Raw genomic sequence first — 17746 nt, 5'->3', positions numbered from 1 at the left:
GGCAATCTCTGCAGGATCAACGTTAACACAAGACCAGCTGATGTGTGGCCATGCATTATTTCTCGCATATGCTGTGCCTTTTTCTTCTTTTTTATTACCACTGGATAAGCATTGAATGGATTTTGAAGCTGTATGTGACATGGCATACCATAGAGAGAAGGCAAGATAAGCTTGGGGTTGGAGGAGGAAGATGCAGATTGTGATACCAGCTGTCATCTTAGTAGACAAAAAGATGACTCCCTGAAAATGTTCTTGGCTGCTAATGCAATCCAGGTGACCTTTAGTGTGTTTCACTCCCCATCTCTCTCTCCCCATTTCCTGTACATCTACTGTATACTATCAATAAAGGCATAAAAAGCCAAAAGGATATTAAAAAAATGAAAGGGCAAATCTCGGTTAATCACCTAAAGGATCTGGAAAGCTAGATAGAGGGTCTGGGTAAAATACATTTGTTATGTTTGGTATTTTGGGTGAACTGACATTTTAATCAAGTGTATCCTATTGGCAAAGAAGGAATACATGAAAATAAATAAATAATTAAAGGTGAAAATAAGGGTGCTTTTCTTCTTCCCTGGACAGTCTTTCCCCCTGCAGGAGCTATTTCCATCGATAACACTCTGGAGGCTTCTGTGCACCGTCATGCTCCCCAGATCATCATTCTCCCTAAAGCTGATGATTCCCAATTTCCAGTTGGGTGTAAGTAGCAGCACAGGGGCCTTCTGTTGGAGCTTTTAGTTGAAATGGATATAGGAAGAGTTATGATTAGGGATAGGAAGGATCAAAAAATCATAATTTCCATGGTGGGGAAAGAATAATCTGTCTATTCATCCAAATGTTAACACATCCTACCTGTGTTTGATGACATAATCGGATATGAATTCACAAAGATTGTTTCTTCTTTTTCTGTTGAATAGGTGTAGGTGAAAAGGGCCAGGCCTTTAGTGTGCATTCAGCTCCTTCGTCAACTGTATTCTAAAGAAGGCATGGGAACAAATGGTTCTCTCACTCCATGTGAAGCATCCCTTCTAGTGATGGATAGAATAATAGAGGAGATAAAACAAAGTCTAAAGAAGGAGGGAATAATTAAGTCCTGGGGATGGATCAGCCACTGGCACTCTTCTCCTCCAATTCATCTTTAGAACCTTATTCCGTTTTTCTCTCTCATTCCATCACTCTTTTTCTCCCCTCTGCCATTTATCTATTTATTCTCCTCATTCTATTCTTTCTCTCTCCCGCCCTCCCTCCCTCCCCCTCTCTCTCTTGCATGTGTTTCTTGCCCCCTGCTCATCTATTCATCTTGCTTCATTCCATCTCTCCCTCTCTTGCTTTCTTACTTTCTCTGCCTCCGACATCATTCTCTCTTTCCTTGCCATTGATTCGTTCTGTCTCCCATGCCCCTTCTCTCCACCTATCTTCCCCTCCCCCTCCTCCTCTATTTCTCTCTTATTCAAATCCTACCATTCCTCCCTCCCTCCCTCCCTCCACCCACCTGTTTTTCTGTTTTCTGCAGTGGTCACGGAAAATCACTGACATAAGGAACCAAAAGCAGTAAAGCTGTTCATATGGAAGGCTTTGGTATGCTGCTTGCTGCATTCAAGTCTTTTCCACAATCTAGTAATTTGTTTTCAATGAGACACACCAGCACCCGAGTTTTCTTCATAATACACAAGTAAAGAGGGGTTGAATGAGCTGAACAAGCTATTAAACACTCAGACTGTGAAGGCATGTCTGTGATTGCAAATATGAAATGGAAGCGGGGATGACCAGGTAGCAGTCAGATAGACTCAAAGAAATGCTCCATGCATCTGGTGCTTAGTTTAAGCATAGAGTAACTTACAAAGTTTGAGGTGGAGAAAGTTATTCAGACATTACTGCTTTAATTCATCACAAGGGAATATAGTTGACTCATACTTATATGCTTTCAGTCTTTGTTTCAATCTTGTTTGTTTTCTGCAGTGCTTTATTTGTCTCTACCCACTCTCTATGTGCCTCTGACATTTTGTCTCGTCTCTGTGCCCTCCTCGCTCTCTGAAAATTTCAACCTCTGAAAATTTCAACCTCTGCAATCAAGGACATACTAACATATCAGCTCCCAGATGCACAACATTAACACACCTTACAATGTTTACTCTCAGAATAGTGAGGGATATAAGTCCCTCGTGAGGCAACAGTGTCAGCTTGTGTGCACACTATATACCCCTGACATGATTCGTACCCACACTGGATGTATCAAGGACGGATGTAAGGATTAATCCACCCAAGGCACCTGGCCCAGAGGTATTTTTATAGACATTTTGAACCTCTCCCATGTCTCAGAAATACTATTGTCCCTGCCCCTAAACAAATCACAAAAGTCTCTGTCTGACTACCGCCCTATAGCAAGTGTCTGTCTGTCTGTCTGTCTGTCTGTCTGTCTGTCTGTCTGTCTGCCTGCCTGCCTGCCTGCCTGCCTGCCTGCCTGCCTGCCTGCGTGCGTGCGTGCGTGCGTGCGTGCGTGCGTGTGTGTTTTGGGGGGCTTTTTCAATTGAAATTGCTTGAGGCTTGCCAGATTGCAGTCACTTTGCTTTTGTTGATTGATCTGTTTTGGACAACACTGGGGAGGTTGGGGTTTCTTTTAAACAAGTGTTTGTGTTCGCAGACAGGTAGACAGAGGTAAACATAATTGAATGCGTAGGGAGCTGATGGCTGCCCTGAGATCCGTGACTCACCCCATAGGAATGCATTGATATACTTGTTGTGGTAGACATGATGATTAAACTGACATTGAGTCCTCAGCATGATTTCATAGATCATCTTTCATGACACAAAATTGTTTGATACTGGAGAAAAAACAAACAAACAAAACATAGCATATGTCTTTTCAATATTCCCTCTCTGCCCATCCTGCTGGGCACGTGGGACCCAGACTTCAAAGAGGCCCAATTGAGCCTGATCAAGTTTCATCTTTGGATATATATGTAACTCACTTCCATTACATTTCTTGAATCACTTTAAAAGCCCCTCATCCCATGTGTGTCCGTGTCCGTGTGTCCGTGTGTGTCCGTGTCCGTGTGTGTGTCCGTGTGTGTGTGTGTGTGTGTGTGTGTGTGTGTGTGTGTGTGTTTGTTGTCTTGATAGCACAAGGGTTCAATGCCGGCATTGTTCTGTTCAGAATATTGGTCTCAAACAGAAAGGCTGGTAGAATTGACAGAGTCCAAACCTGAAGGGGAACTGCAAGACCGAAGGTACTGTTGGTTTTCTATCCCATGCGTACTTAATTATGTTGACTTGCATTGCTGTCATTTTCATTGTGGCTGTCTAATCAGGGATGAGTTGGATAATACTTTACTTTCCCTGTAGACCTGCCATGTTGATTTTATTTTAATTTAATTAAAAAAAAATGTTTTAACCTTATGTCTAATCATGCACATACAGTACCTGCCGCTACGTGGACCTACCACTGTGTTACCACTTTCGCACCTTATGCTTAACCTCATTTTTAAAATGTTTTCTTTGACATGCTTATTCTCTCCGCCAGGTCAAAAGGCATGGCGAGAGTATGTTTTGCACCCTGTCCGTCCGTCCGTGTGTCTGTCTCTGAACGGCTAATATCCGGCACCGTTAGCCCGGCCGCTGCGAAACTGTGCACACACACTCCCTGGATGCCAAAGCCGAACCACTGCCCGAACGTTTCAGATTGTTCTGTTATAGTGCCACCAGGCGATTTGCCGATTTGTGCAAAACACATTTTTGGATATCACTCCTACAGATTTTGTCCAAACCTCAGGCAAATCGGTACACAGTATCTCTATAGTCATGTGATCCACACGGATCTGTCCAATTTTCCATATTCTATCCTGATTGGCTAAGATTGGCTTCCAAAGTTTGCAGGATTGGTTCGTTTTGAACAAAATGCCTCAAATCATCACGCAGCATGCGATTCCCTGAAATTTGGCGTGCACCTTCCCACTAGGCCGAGAAAGAAATGCCACCCTTTTCACATTGGCCTGTTATAGCGCCACCAGCAGGTCTAATTTAGCAAAACACATTTTTGGAACAAAATGTCTCAAATCATGAATGCAGTGTTCGATTGAAAGGCCTAAGAGGAAATGGCACCCTTTTCACATTGGCCTATTATAACACCACTAGGAGGCCACAATAACTAAACAAACTGAACAAAATATGTTTTCTCCCTGCCCCGCCTTGCTTACGCAAGAAAAACAAAGTCACCCACTTCTGTACATCTGTAAACCAGCGATATGACAACAAAGTTGATTCAAATTCAGATTCTGCCTTATGCATCAAAGCCTCCTCTGTGCCATGGACTCTGTAATAGCAATTATTCACTTAATACATTGTACCTCCAGCTTACAGAACCACCTTTTCTGACAGTTGTTGTCAGACATGTCAGCTCAATACTGTTGAGCATATATTATAAGGATTTGCTCATCACAATGGCTTAGCAAAGGAAACACATTTAAACAATGTTGTGAACTAAGGCAGGAGATCCTGGCATTTCTCTGAAATTCAAAGCATGTTGCACATAACAGGTTTTCCACTGCTGTTTGCTTTAAACTGTTTGTTTTCCATCTCTTGAACCAACTCAACATTGAGGGCAGAGTTAAAACAGTTACACAAATTATGGGGAGACTTCATGCATTTCAAAGAACCTCACACTTTTTTCCCTGCTGATCTATGACCTGTCAAAATACTCCACTTCCCTGAATTGTGCAGGCAAGCGTACAAATCATCAAGGTGATGGAGGGAGTTATAGACACATTGAAAACCAACTTGTCACTATAGTAGAGCAGGTAGCAGAAGAATAGTACAAATTATAATGCAAGCATGACATTTACCTTGGTTGTTCTCCTACTGTATGGAGGGCCAGAACTTCCATATGTATGCCAAATGAATAAATAAAATAATAAATGAAATAATTAATAATACATTCATTCATAAATATTCATAAAGAAATATATTTATGTGTGTGACAAATTACTTATTTTTGTTTCCAAATCTATTTCCAAATTAATGTATGATTAATGTGTTTAATTATCTATTCATTAATGCCTCTATTTATTTCTGTATTTCCTCACCTATTTCTGTATTTCTTCAACCAAATATTAATGAGGGGCCGTGTCTTGACAATTAAGGACAGGTATTAGCAATCAAACCCAGAGTGATCAAACCCACACTGTGATGAGATTTCATGATCAGGATCTTTTCACAAAGTCTGGGAGTTTTGAGTTGAAACTGTAAGCTTTTATTAATATTTTGGCAACTCTTCTTGTTGTGTTGCTGCTCGCCTCCTCACTGGCACAAAAAAAGCGAGAGCACATAACCCCAGTTTTAGCTGCTCTGCACTGGCTCCCTGTCAATTTCAGAATAGATTTGAAGCTTCTTTTATTACAAATCTTTGCACGGCCTGGCCCCTTTATACTTGTCTGAACTTTTGGAGCCCTACACCCCACACAGAGCACTGAGGTCAGCCAACCAGTTGCTCTTAGAGGTTCCCAAAACCGGGCGGAGGAGTAGGGCATCAAGTGACCGCGCCTTTGCTGCTGCCGCTCCTAGGCTTTGGAACAACCTGCCCTTCTGTATCAGAAGTGCTAATTCTATCAAGGCTTATAAATCCCTTCTTAAAACACACTTGTATTCTTTAGCTTTTAATCACACTTAAGGTTATGTCTTGATCTGCTTGTTGTATGTGACGTGTGACTTTGTTGTTGCACTTGCATACTTTCTTGTTGTTTTTTGTCTCACCCTGTACAGCACTTTGGTCAATTTTGATTGTTGTAAATGTGCTTTATAAATAATGTTTGACTTGATGATATACTGTATATTATGATAACATGAAAATGATAACTGCACATACAGTATATCAAATATAATACAAATACAATACAAAGAGGAAGAATTCTAGTATTGTCTGTCAGAATTTGGTCAGTATGTATTGAGAGGATAGCCCCTTGAGATGCAGCATCTCATTTTAGAGGGGGTTCTATGCACATACGTAAAACATTACATACAATACAAATACACAATACACACATGTACAGATACAATCAGCTTGCTCACCCTCTCCCACATCCCCATCCCTCAACTCATTTTAAACAAAGAAGTCGAGAATACAGTACTATGACTGACCTATATCAAAGTCTTATAAACATAAGTAAAAGCAGTGTTAAAAGCATGAACAGGTAGTTTCGAGATGTGAATACAAGGAAGTCCTGAAGTGGCCAAGAGAGGTAACTGATCTGAGAGAAAGAGGAAGATTGTTCCAGTCAAATGGAGCTTTGTAGTGGAATGACCACTTCCAGCTTCAGAAAATATTATTTTGGGAACATTAAAATAGGGATGTTGTGTATTTCTAAGTGGGTATGGTGATGTATATGGTTCCAAAGACTGTTTCAAGTAAGAAGGACAGTAAAAGTGAACACATCTAAAAAGGAATAGGCACCAGTGAAGTTGTCTTCTTGCCTTAGGCTGCAGCCAATCAAGCGAACTACTGTATACAGAGTCAAGAAGTCAAGAGTCAAGAAGTCAAATTTGTTACTTAATCCATTTAGACCTGAGGCCCATTCTAAAATGCCTTTTAAATTCTTACAACTTCCTGAAAAACTCATGTTGCTATAGCTAAAATCTAAATGATACAGATACTGTCCCGGATTGAATGGGTTAAGTAAAAGTAGCGATACCACATAAAATAATACTCATAATACAAGTAAAAGTCCCGGATTCAACATTTTCCTTAAAGTATTGGCATCAAAATATTGGCTACTTAATGTAAAAGTAGGCTACTCATTATGCAGAAATATTTTTTTTAAATAGCCAACCAACAATCTTGTTGTGAGCTTGTAGATCGGTAATGAATAGACTATGAAGTATAACATAGGGGGCTTAATTGGTTCATGTATTTGTTATGTAATAATAATATAAATCCACCAATTAACTTGTAATTAAGATTTCAAATAATTGCAATAGAGAGGGGAAATTATAATATTTGCATCTTAGATGTAGTGGAGTAGAAGTATAAAGTATTTACAAAATGGACGTAGTTACTCATGTAAAGTAAAAAATTCTTGTGGTAGCTTGTAGTGTCTGTAGATTAGTCGTTGGTATGCTGTAGGAAAACAATAGCCAGCAGATAAAGACACTTCACACCCCATCAGATGTGCAACCCCCGTCTGGTCTCTCCATTCAAATGCATTGGTCTAGCGAGGGCAGTGGAGTGAAAGATTAAACTCGTTTAGCAAGATATAGTCAGGAGGATAGCCTATCTTATCAGCGTCCATCTTTGTTTCTGTTTTTCCACAATTACAGGTTAATAGCCTATATATAATTATGCATTCTATGACATACCTTTCTTTAGGTCAAGGCATTCTTTGGAAAAGTTACAAAGAAAACTAAAACTATATACAAACCAAACTAAAAATAACAAAAACTATTTCCGCACACACCTCATTGAGGTGCGGAATTCCATTCTTACAATGGGAGTCAATACTAGTGTCATAACTCTCGTTACGGCTCTGGGCTACTGCTAAGAGCAAGTGTCAAGACCCATTGACCTTCATTTGAATCAGCTGTGTGGAGGGAGATGTTGTAGGGAAAGTAGGCATTAGCCAGACTAGGTTGTGTTCCCACTTTATATTGACTGACACGGATCACTCAAATTAATTGAATGACTGACAAGACCACAGAAAGTGATGTCCATACTTATGGAACACTGGAAACTCTGGGTCCCCCAGGGTTCTATACATGGTCCCCTCCTTCTTTCCCTCTAAACCAAATGTCTTCACCGAAAATAGAAGATTTAGAAGCTCATAACGTGCCACGTAACGACGTGTTGGGAACCTGTAGATGGGCTATTTTTGCTGAATGTTCGCCTGTTATGATGTGAATAGGGACGCTAGGGTTCATGTGGTCACGTTTCTAGCAATTGACACAGTCAAATCCTCAGTGTTAACTTAATTCAACTGTTTTTAACTCAGAGAGTGTACAAATGTAACCAAATGGACCCCTATCCTTTTGGTTACATTTTGTACAATCAGAGTTAAATTAATGTTGAGAATGTTACTGTAACCAGAGAGCCTGAGTGATGAACGAGTGATGTAGAATTACATCTATGTTGGTTACATCAATGTTTCCCAAAATTAGATTAAATCTGATTTTCTTTATGTTTCCTACAAAAAACAACATTTTTTAAATTATTATAGTTAATTATTATTTGTTTTAAGATATATTGAAAATAGCTGATATGTAGATTGGCTTTGTTCACTGTTCTTGAAATAGGGCTTAAGTGGTTTTGGAAAACACCTGCTGTTAAATACCTTGGTTCTATTCAAGGAGGCAGGATTCCAATCATTGTTGGATTCCTGGCATTGTTCCTGTGCAGGAACAATGTTTGTATGCGATGGGTAGCTGGGGGCCAGTCAGGGACCCAGCCTGTTTCACGAAACCTAGATTAAGATTAAGCTGGGATTTATCAGCTATCCTGGATGAATTTATCTTGGCTTAACCATGGATTGGTTTAATGAAAGATGAGTTGGCTCTGCTGGTCTCGGACAGGGACAGGCTGCAGGTTGAGAAAACTCTCGGCTCTGAACTCAACAAGATCTGTATCTGGCTCTCCGACAACAAACTATCATTACACCTGGGTAAAACTGAATCCATCCTCTTTGGGTCCAGTTCTAACCTTAGCAAGGCTGAGAGTTTCACGATCAAAGTGGGTGATGATGTTATCACAAGAAAGGTTGAAATTACCTACCTGGGTTCCATCTTGGAGGCAAACCTCTCCGGTAACAAAAACGCCAAAAGAGTGATAAAAAAGGTCAACCAAAGAATACGCTTTTTGAGGCAGCTCCACGAATCATGTTCAACCCAGATTTGGCTCAACAAAGGGAATGAACTCGTTATCATGCTATTCATCAAAAATGTGGAATGCCCTACCAAGAGGAGTAAAGGAGTGTAAAACCCCACTCACTTTCAAAACTGCCCTAAAGACACACCTTCAGGAGGCTGCAATTCGAAAATGGCCCCTGTCTAAGTCTTCCATGACTGGGTTTCATGAAAGCAATGCTACATTAATTGCTATGGCGATTTAGATGTGAAGTTAGCCTGGTCCGGACCAGGCTATCTGCCAGGTTTAACTAATCCTGTTGCCTTTACTGTTCATTAAGCATCAATCTGATCACAAACCAATGGGTTTTTCACACTATTCCATTCTTATGTGCTTATTTTTACTAGCCTGCATTACAATAACACAGGTACACATTGCCATTAAATGACCACTTAAGTCCTATACTCATTGTAAATCAAATTACGAAAATAGACATGCTGCAAAACCTCTACATGACAGCTTGTGAGCTTGTAGATCGTCTATTTTCGATATAAAAAAGGAGAAAAAAATATTTTTTGAAAGATTCTAAAAATGTTATATATTAAACATTGACCATTATCATTTTTTATACTAATTATTTGTGAAGTCTAAGTGAAGCCATATGTATGGGTGATCTATGTTGCTAGGCCTATAGGCCTATTTGTGGAATATATATAACTGCATGCCAGAATCACTGGAGTTAGGCTACGCTACGCACAGGAATATCAATCTATTTAGGAAACATAGCCTATAGTTTAATCTTAACCACTTAAACCCTTTATAATTAGTAAAACGCACCTTACAACTGTAGCCTACTTGGTACGCTCTTTTATCGCGACGGGTTCTGAGCTTGTATATTGGCTATTTTTGGATACGGTTCCCCCAAAATAAGTTTGCAGGGGTTCAAGTGGTTAATTAAGGAGAATCAAATACTTCCCATATATGTATATTCTTTTGGAAAAATTATACTTTACTAAATGTTACTGTTACTGATTGTTACATTACATATTATGCTTACAGTGAGTATGAAGAATTATGTTAGATTAAATATATTTATTTATTTATATGACAATTTCATTATGAAGTTTAAGTTAATAGCAGTGGTTAGTAAATGTAGCCTATATTTTGGGGGTACATTTCAGTCTAACCACTATTGCCCCCCCAAAGTATTCTCTCAGTCTCACTTGTATTACAGCAGCAGGATTTACTTCCTCTTATTAAAGCGCCTTTTCTCCATTTCGGGATCAATAAATCTGTGCCCGACCTCATGGTCTTTTAAAGAAATACAAGAACGCGCATTCAGCTTGGCTTGAACATCCTGGCTCGACAGCCTGGTTTGGCGTTAGTGGAACGGAATAAACCAGGCTGTACTGAGAAGACTGGTCAGGCTGTACTGAGCAGACTGGTCAAACCTGGATTTGGCTTTACATGAAACGGGCCCCAGGGAGGGTGGTATCACACCAACTGGTTCCTCAACATTGGTGAGCCACATAACTTCACTGTCATGCCACACCCAGTGTTGTGTGTATAAAAAGGCTACCTTACTCTGGCATGGTACACAGAACACCTCTCACCTACACTCCATCCTCTCTCCACACCAACAGGGACTCCTTCTCCACCACCACACATCACGACCACCAACCAACCATGAGTCAGATCAGGAGCAAGCGCACCGGCCTCAACAGGACAGGGACTTTGGGGTCCTACACCTGGACCAAGCCCATCACTCCTGTATCGGTCAGCAAGACCCTAATGGGGCCGCTCAACTTGGGCATTGACCCCACCGTCCAAGCTGTCCGCACCCAGGAGAAGAACCAGATGAAGGGCCTCAACAACCGCTTTGCTTCCTTAATTGATCAGGTAAGAGGCCTGTTCCACCATTGTTATCACAAGTTGATAAAGTTGAATGTCGTCACCTTGCTAAACTAATGGCCTAAGTCATGTTTTGAGGAAAATTATATTTTTGTACAATGTTTTTGGCCTAAGTCAGATTGAATCCTATTTAAACCTATTCAAATATCTTATGTTACATAACTGACAGACAGTGTTATTTTTATTTTAATAGTCATAATTTGTTATAAACATTTTGGGTGAAATGATTAAGAAATAGCATATAGTTTTGTTTTGGATCAGTTTTTTTTATTTTTCCTGAAAAACTTAGAGGACTTACAGTGCGACATGACATTGCTTCATTTCATGTCCGTTGTTGTGACACGTCCTGTATTGTGATGTCTATTATTTAGATTTCCTCTATCTCTATGGTTCATTGGTTAAATTGTTTTATGTTGTCTTTAGATTTTATTATTGACATACGTAATGCAGGTGCTCTACTTACTTACTTACGGGTCCAAATGGACTTCTACAGGTCTGTAACTCTGTGCAAATGGAACCAAATGGCATTTGGTTGCATGTGCACACGCATGTGTTTCCAGGTTAATACATTCATACTAAAAGCCAGAGGGTTTTAGTGCATCATTTGCGCATCAATTTATGGTCAAGTATTCTGAATGTTTACGCTGACAATCCAATCCATTGCAGTTATTCAGAACCAAACATTCAGAATCAATTTAGTAGTACAGTCAGTATCAAATACCTTAATGGTTAATGGTTTGCTGGTTTGTTTGTTTGTTTTTTCCAGGTGAGAATGGAGGAGCAGAAGAACAAGAAGCTGGAGACCCATTGGAAGCTGCTGCAGGAGCAGACCACTGCCTCGTCCAACATTGAGCCCATGCTGAAGGCCTACATCTCCGACCTGCAGAAGAAGCTGGACGTGGTCCTCAACGACAAGAGCAGGCTGGACCAGGAGAACGACAGCATTCACAGACATGTGGAGGTCTTCAAGACAAAGTAAGACATTAAACTGATTTAAAGGGAGCACTTCACCCATTTTCAACCTTATCTTCATACTTGGTACCATCTGTTTACTCCCTCTGTCTCAGAGGAGGGCTGTGAAGTGTGAACAGTTCAGAAACCTGCCATCTTCGAGGGGGATTCCAAGCTAATAGAAACGGTAGCCTTTCTATTCAGCCGTTGTACTTAACATTGAAAAGAAAAAAAAAGAAAAAAAGTTAGAAATCTTGTTTGAAATGACCAAACCTGCCTACCGATGATGTCACTGGTCGGTTTCTGAACTGTCCGCAGCCCTCCTCTGAGACACATGTCTGTGCCATCTTATAATGAGCTTAAGAGAGGACCAATTATATAAAGATAGGTTGGAAATTGGTGTGAAGTGAAGTGGTACTGTAAGAATTGTATGTTTGTAACGTTATTCTTAGTCACATAAATGTAACTAAATATGACACTAACAGGTGTGTTTTTGTTTTCCTGTGTCTGGTTTCAGGTATGAGGATGAGATTAACAAGAAGAGTGAAGCAGAGAACAACTTTATCTTTCTTAAAAAGGTACAAATCATTGTTATACTTTGCTGTAAAGTGCAATAGTTAGACTTATTTAAAGTAAATAATAGCAAAAACACTTTCTTGAGAACCACTGTGTTAACCGACTCACATAAAATGTGACCGATTCCATCACAAGAAAAAGTGGGACATGATGTACAACACATATTTATCTGATTAAATGGGGTCTTCATCTAGGATGTGGATGCTGGCTATCTGTCCAAGATGGATCTGGAGGAGATGGTCGCTAGTCTGGTGTCTGAGATCAACTTCCTCAGGACACTCCATGACATGGTAAAGCATCTTTACAATTCATCCTGTAATTGATTCTATTAAAGTGTACTTATCCACGCGGACACGAACCCTAGCGTCCCTATTCTGGGCATGTCATCATAATAAGCAAACATTCATCGAAAATCGGCTGAAAATAGCCGATCTACTAGCTAGTAGATAGGCTATTTTCAGCCTTGAGGTTTGGTGTAGAGGGGAAAAGGAGGGAGGGGGCCAAGTATATAGCCCTGGGGGACCTCAGGTCAATGAAGTATATAAGGTTTTAAAGTGTTCAGAATAATGTATTTGTGCTATAAAAACCTGACTGTTGCCATGCAAAAGCGTTTACCATCATGGTAGTTTTGTACTCATAACGTTGTTGGTTTTGCCACAGGAACTGCGTGAGCTGCAGGAGAGCCTGAAGGAGATGTCAGTGGTCGTCCAGATGGACAACTCCCGCGCTCTGAACATGGACCAGATCGTGTCTCAATTCAAGGACCAGTATGCGGATGTCGCTGCACGTAGCCGCACGGAAGTCGAGAACTCGTACAAGGTCAAGGTGAGGAGAAGAGCAATGGTGGACAGTAACTGAGTACATTTACTGGAGTACTTTACTAAAGTACATTTTGGCATGACATTCACTCCACTACATTTCAAAAAATATACTATGAATTAATCACTTACGCCCTGTTTCAAATACAGTGAAAATAGCCAATGTGAGGTTTTTGTTTGTTTTTTGTACTTTTCTTTGGTATGTGCTTAATTTCAATACAGCAATACAGGTACGTACTTGTATGTGCTTTTTGAATATTGATTTGAGTATATACTTTGTCCATACTTTGGAGAAGATACAACTAAAGTGTAACACCTGCGGATTCATACGCTAAAGCCAAACATGTTAACCACTAGCATAAGACAGAATCCTCCCTCCCTTGGCCGAGGGAGATACTAAGCTTTTGGTCTTATTCAGGCAGAGTTTCTGAGCCACTCTCATGAATAAATAAAACAACACCTCTCACTAATCCTATAGCGTGAATAATTACATTCAGGCACGCTGTTTATGTATTTAAATATGCAATGACAAAGGTTTCTTAACAATGGAAGCAGAGCAATGGAGGCAAACAGTCACACTAGAAAAGCTGTCAGTCCACTATTATGCCTGATTTATCCTCTGTCCTGCACCTAAAATATCCGATCTACAGTACAAGCCCTGCAATTATTCTACACAGAATACCGTCTTACGACAAAATATAAATCAGGCTTTAGCCTGGGGGGGGGTCACACAAACCAAACTGTGTAGACTAGACTAGTAACCGACTAAACTTCTTCTACTCAATCCCCTGCCTGCAACAGATTGACCAGATGGCCTCCATGACCGACCAGTACAGCAGTGAACTGAGCGAAACCAAGGCGGATATCGTAGAGCTCAAGCGCCTGATCAGCCGTCTAGAGAACGAAATCCACTCTGCAAAGACACAGGTGAACACTGAGTACTGTACACACCACTGAATGATGCTTGTGTTGATGATGTTACATTAACCCATTACCGTAAACGCATTTGTGTCATTTTCAGATTTCTTTGGCTATAAACAAAATAGCAGATATACAAGCTCATATGAGCTATGAGCTTGTATCTGAACATTTGTGCAAATCTTTGAATATATATATTTTTAAAGCAAACATTTGTGACTCAAATCTTTGCTTCTGGAGGTCCCTGGAACACAATGTTTTACAAATGTTTGCTTTAAAATTCAAAGATTTGCACATGCTGTGAAAGGTGACTTGTATCATTCTTATAGTGCTTGGCAACGTGTCGTCACCACGGGGGGCGTGGCATAGTAGCTGCAGACATACTGGTGGGAGTCAATGTTAAGTCAACCTGTTTATGCCCCACCAAGATGTCCGCCGCTACCAAATGACACTTGTTGACGCCCCCTTCAGGATTTCTTTCAATGCACTATTTGGCTGCTGAGTTTGATGCTAATGCATGGAATGCATGGAAAGAGCGCAACTTAGAAACACGTGCATTCTGAGGTCTATTCTCAACAAGCCTTTAATCTGACTTGGCATTGATTATTAATAGATTATTTTATAAAATGATCGATTATTATTAATATATTTTTTATAATAGATTAAATTGATTCTTTTGATTAACCGTTGACCCCTAATCTCCTCAGTGTGCCAAGCTGAACGACCAGATCTCGGATGAAGAGACGAGCAACGCGAACAAGGTGAAGGACGCCGAAGCTCGCATCGAGGAGCTGAAGCAGGTTCTGCGGAGCGACAAGCTCAAAATGGCCGAACAGATCAAAAACTACCAGGAGCTCATGAACCTCAAGCTGGCCATGGACATAGAGATCGCCACCTACAACAAACTCCTGGAGGGAGAGGAGGAGAGGTGAATGCCTGCCTGGGATTTAAATGGTTTACAATGTTCAGTGGACCACTGGTTCTCAACGTGGGGTCCGGGGACCTTGATGGGGGGTTCCATGGGGGGTCCCACAGCTAAATGATTGATAGTTAGGAACCAAATTGACCCTTAAGGATCTGTAACTCTGAGAGTGCGCTTACGAGTCCGTTTGGCTCCATTTTTTTTTTACAAATCTCTTTATTATTATTCTCAGACAGGTTAAAATACAGAAATTATAGGTGGTTGAACAAAGAGGTCTGATTTTTTGGACAAAAAACTACAAACAAACAAGACACGATATAACAAACAATAAGATCAGTACAGTAATTAGCATAATAATAGGGTCATGAAAATAATAAAAATGAAAAATAAAAATAAACAGACAGGACAGACAATAATCAAGACACTCAATCATACCAGGGAGGGGAAGGAGAGGAAGGGGGGGAGAGGAGAGGGGGGGGGTTTCTCTGCACAGAGCACTGATTATTTTCGTAATATGGGTTGGCTCCATTTTATACACTTTCAATTAGGGATTAAATTAAATTACCACAGAGGATTTTACAGTGTAGATTGGGGTCCCAGAAATAAAAATCGTATCACATGGGGGTGGTGGGGTACGTGATGTCTCACCATTGGAAGTAATAATGGCGCACCTCACAAGATGGCGCCACCTGTCCACTGAACTCAATGGATGGGGGCGGCCATGTTGTGACAGCCAATGCAGTAAACGAAGAAGTTGAAAACATGTACTCAAAACCCAGGTTTTGAGTACACAGCTTTAGGCAGTGCTACTCATTACACCAGCACCTGCCAAAACATGTACTGTACGTGTGTGACAACATAATCTCGCATAGCCAGACTACCAGAGATCTGCGGTTTCTGGGGTTTAGAGAGAGTCGATCGCCTGGCTAAGACTAGTAACAACAAGAATCTATTTTAACACACAGTAGCCATTTTGGTCACATTTGAATCATTTGGGCGGCAGTAGCTCAGGAGGTAGAGCTGCCAGTTTGGGAATCGGAAGTTGTCCTTGAGCAAGACACGATGAGCAGGCTGGTGCCTTGCATGGTTTATTTCGCCATCGCCCGTCGGTGTGCGAATGGGTGAATGTAATTCACATAAAGTGCTTTGGATAAAGGCGCAATATAAATGCACCATTTACCTTTTTTATTTAATGCTTCTGGTTGTGAAATCTTACAGTGTGTAACCTCTGTCACTCACAGGTTTGGACATCAGTCTATCATCAGCATTCACAACACCAACGGTGTCACTCAAAGGATTGGACATCAGTCTATCGTCAGCAACGGTAAACATTTTACACCTTCAAATGTACACAGCACACACTCAATAGTGTTTGAAACTTATAAGACACTCACAAGCAGTGTGACGTGTTGTGATCTTGCAGATCTGTTATTTTCAGTGCGCGGTGAGTAGTGACACCAGCATGCATCTATTAGTATAAATTAGGCTTTAGTAAACAGTGTTCAATGTTTGATCCAATGTTTGTAAATTAACCACTTAAACCCTATTTTATACTTTTAAGTATACTTTAAAGAAAAAATAGCCGATCTTAGGCAGATGAATCAGCAGTGTTAACCACTTAAACCCTATTTTATACTTTAAAGTATGTCAAAAACTAAAACAAAGGAAAAAGAATGCTGATACCAGCTCAAAATGTGTCACCATGTTTGTAAATGTATGAAAAACAGTCGATCTACAAGCTCACACATGCATCTGTGACGCTTGTAGATCTGCTTTTTTGAAGTGAATGTGAAAGTGGTTAAGTGTGTGTGGGGGTTTTATACATATCGAACCAATGAAAAGTATTAACTAGAGCTTGTGACTAAATAATAACTACATTGGATCCATTGGAACACAGGCTCCTTTTTTTCCATTTCCTGAAAAGTAACGGTTTGGACTTGGTGACAGCGATGATATACAGGGTGTGTAAACAAAATGTCTACAGATGTATGTACATCTTTTTAAACTGCACTCTTTCCTCTAGGCCATGTGGCTTTCAAGCAAGAGCGTGAGATAGTCAACGGCCACTTTCCTGACGCTGAGTACCAGCCTTGGACCTGCGAGTATCCATCAGGTACACATTTTACCACTGTGGGGATTCCTCTATGTTTGCCATGTCACTCATAAGACAGGGTTTCCTAAACCATTTTCAATGTGGGACCCAAAGTATGTAGATTTAATCAAACTCTTCTTTTCTACTGTTCACACCTCTTCTGTCTGGCAGTGGGTTTGTGTGTAGGTTGAGTAACTAGGTTGTGTAAAACTAAAATGTCTACAGATACATAGGCTACTGTGGTTAATATTTTTAACTGCAATTTTCCCTCCAGAGCCTCACCCTGTGCTGAAGTATGATGAACCAGAGATCGCCATCTGCTACTTTCCAGCACCAAGTACGTGTTTTACCACAGTGATGGTTCAGTAGGATTTTGTTGCTGTCAGGGCAGAAACGTATCTCTTTTAACTTTGTGTGTTTTTTTCGTAAATTAACGCCCTAGTTGATCATACTACAGTGTCACACAAAAGCATCAAAGGTAACAGATATACAAGCTCGAAACCTTTACTTTAATTGAGTATATGCCATTTTTTTCAATACTTTTATACATTTATAGTTTGTACAAACTTTGTAATCTACAACAAGATCTAAAAGCTTGTAAATCTGCTATTTTCAAAAAATATATATACATTTTGAAAACTTGTGAAAGAATCTGCATAATGAGCACGTTTTACTTTTGGTACTTCAAGTATATTTTGATGCCAATTATTTTTTCTACAAATGCCCTCTAGATCAGTAGT

At 40.3% G+C, this 17746-nt stretch overlaps 1 protein-coding gene across 1 annotated transcript in view; it reads left to right on the top strand.

Moving 5' to 3' along the window:
* Positions 1-10408: 10408 nt before the first annotated feature.
* The window catches only part of LOC311048521 (keratin, type II cytoskeletal cochleal-like), a gene marked incomplete at both ends in the record, with an annotated part of 7578 nt that continues 240 nt past the window's right edge, over positions 10409-17746 (top strand). The window contains 10 exons of the mRNA XM_084061781.1: positions 10409-10717; positions 11496-11704; positions 12198-12258; positions 12451-12546; positions 12917-13081; positions 13876-14001; positions 14700-14920; positions 16156-16238; positions 16938-17027; positions 17281-17343. Coding sequence (XP_083917907.1) covers positions 10409-10717; positions 11496-11704; positions 12198-12258; positions 12451-12546; positions 12917-13081; positions 13876-14001; positions 14700-14920; positions 16156-16238; positions 16938-17027; positions 17281-17343 — 1423 coding nt within the window. The remainder of the gene's footprint in view (positions 10718-11495; positions 11705-12197; positions 12259-12450; positions 12547-12916; positions 13082-13875; positions 14002-14699; positions 14921-16155; positions 16239-16937; positions 17028-17280; positions 17344-17746) is intronic.

The sequence above is a fragment of the Gymnoscopelus microlampas genome (genome assembly GCF_963454915.1).
Source record: "Gymnoscopelus microlampas genome assembly, chromosome: 7".
Lineage (NCBI taxonomy): Eukaryota > Metazoa > Chordata > Actinopteri > Myctophiformes > Myctophidae > Gymnoscopelus > Gymnoscopelus microlampas.
The sequence above is the reverse complement of the archived record's forward strand: the minus strand, read 5'-3'. Positions and strand labels throughout refer to the sequence as shown.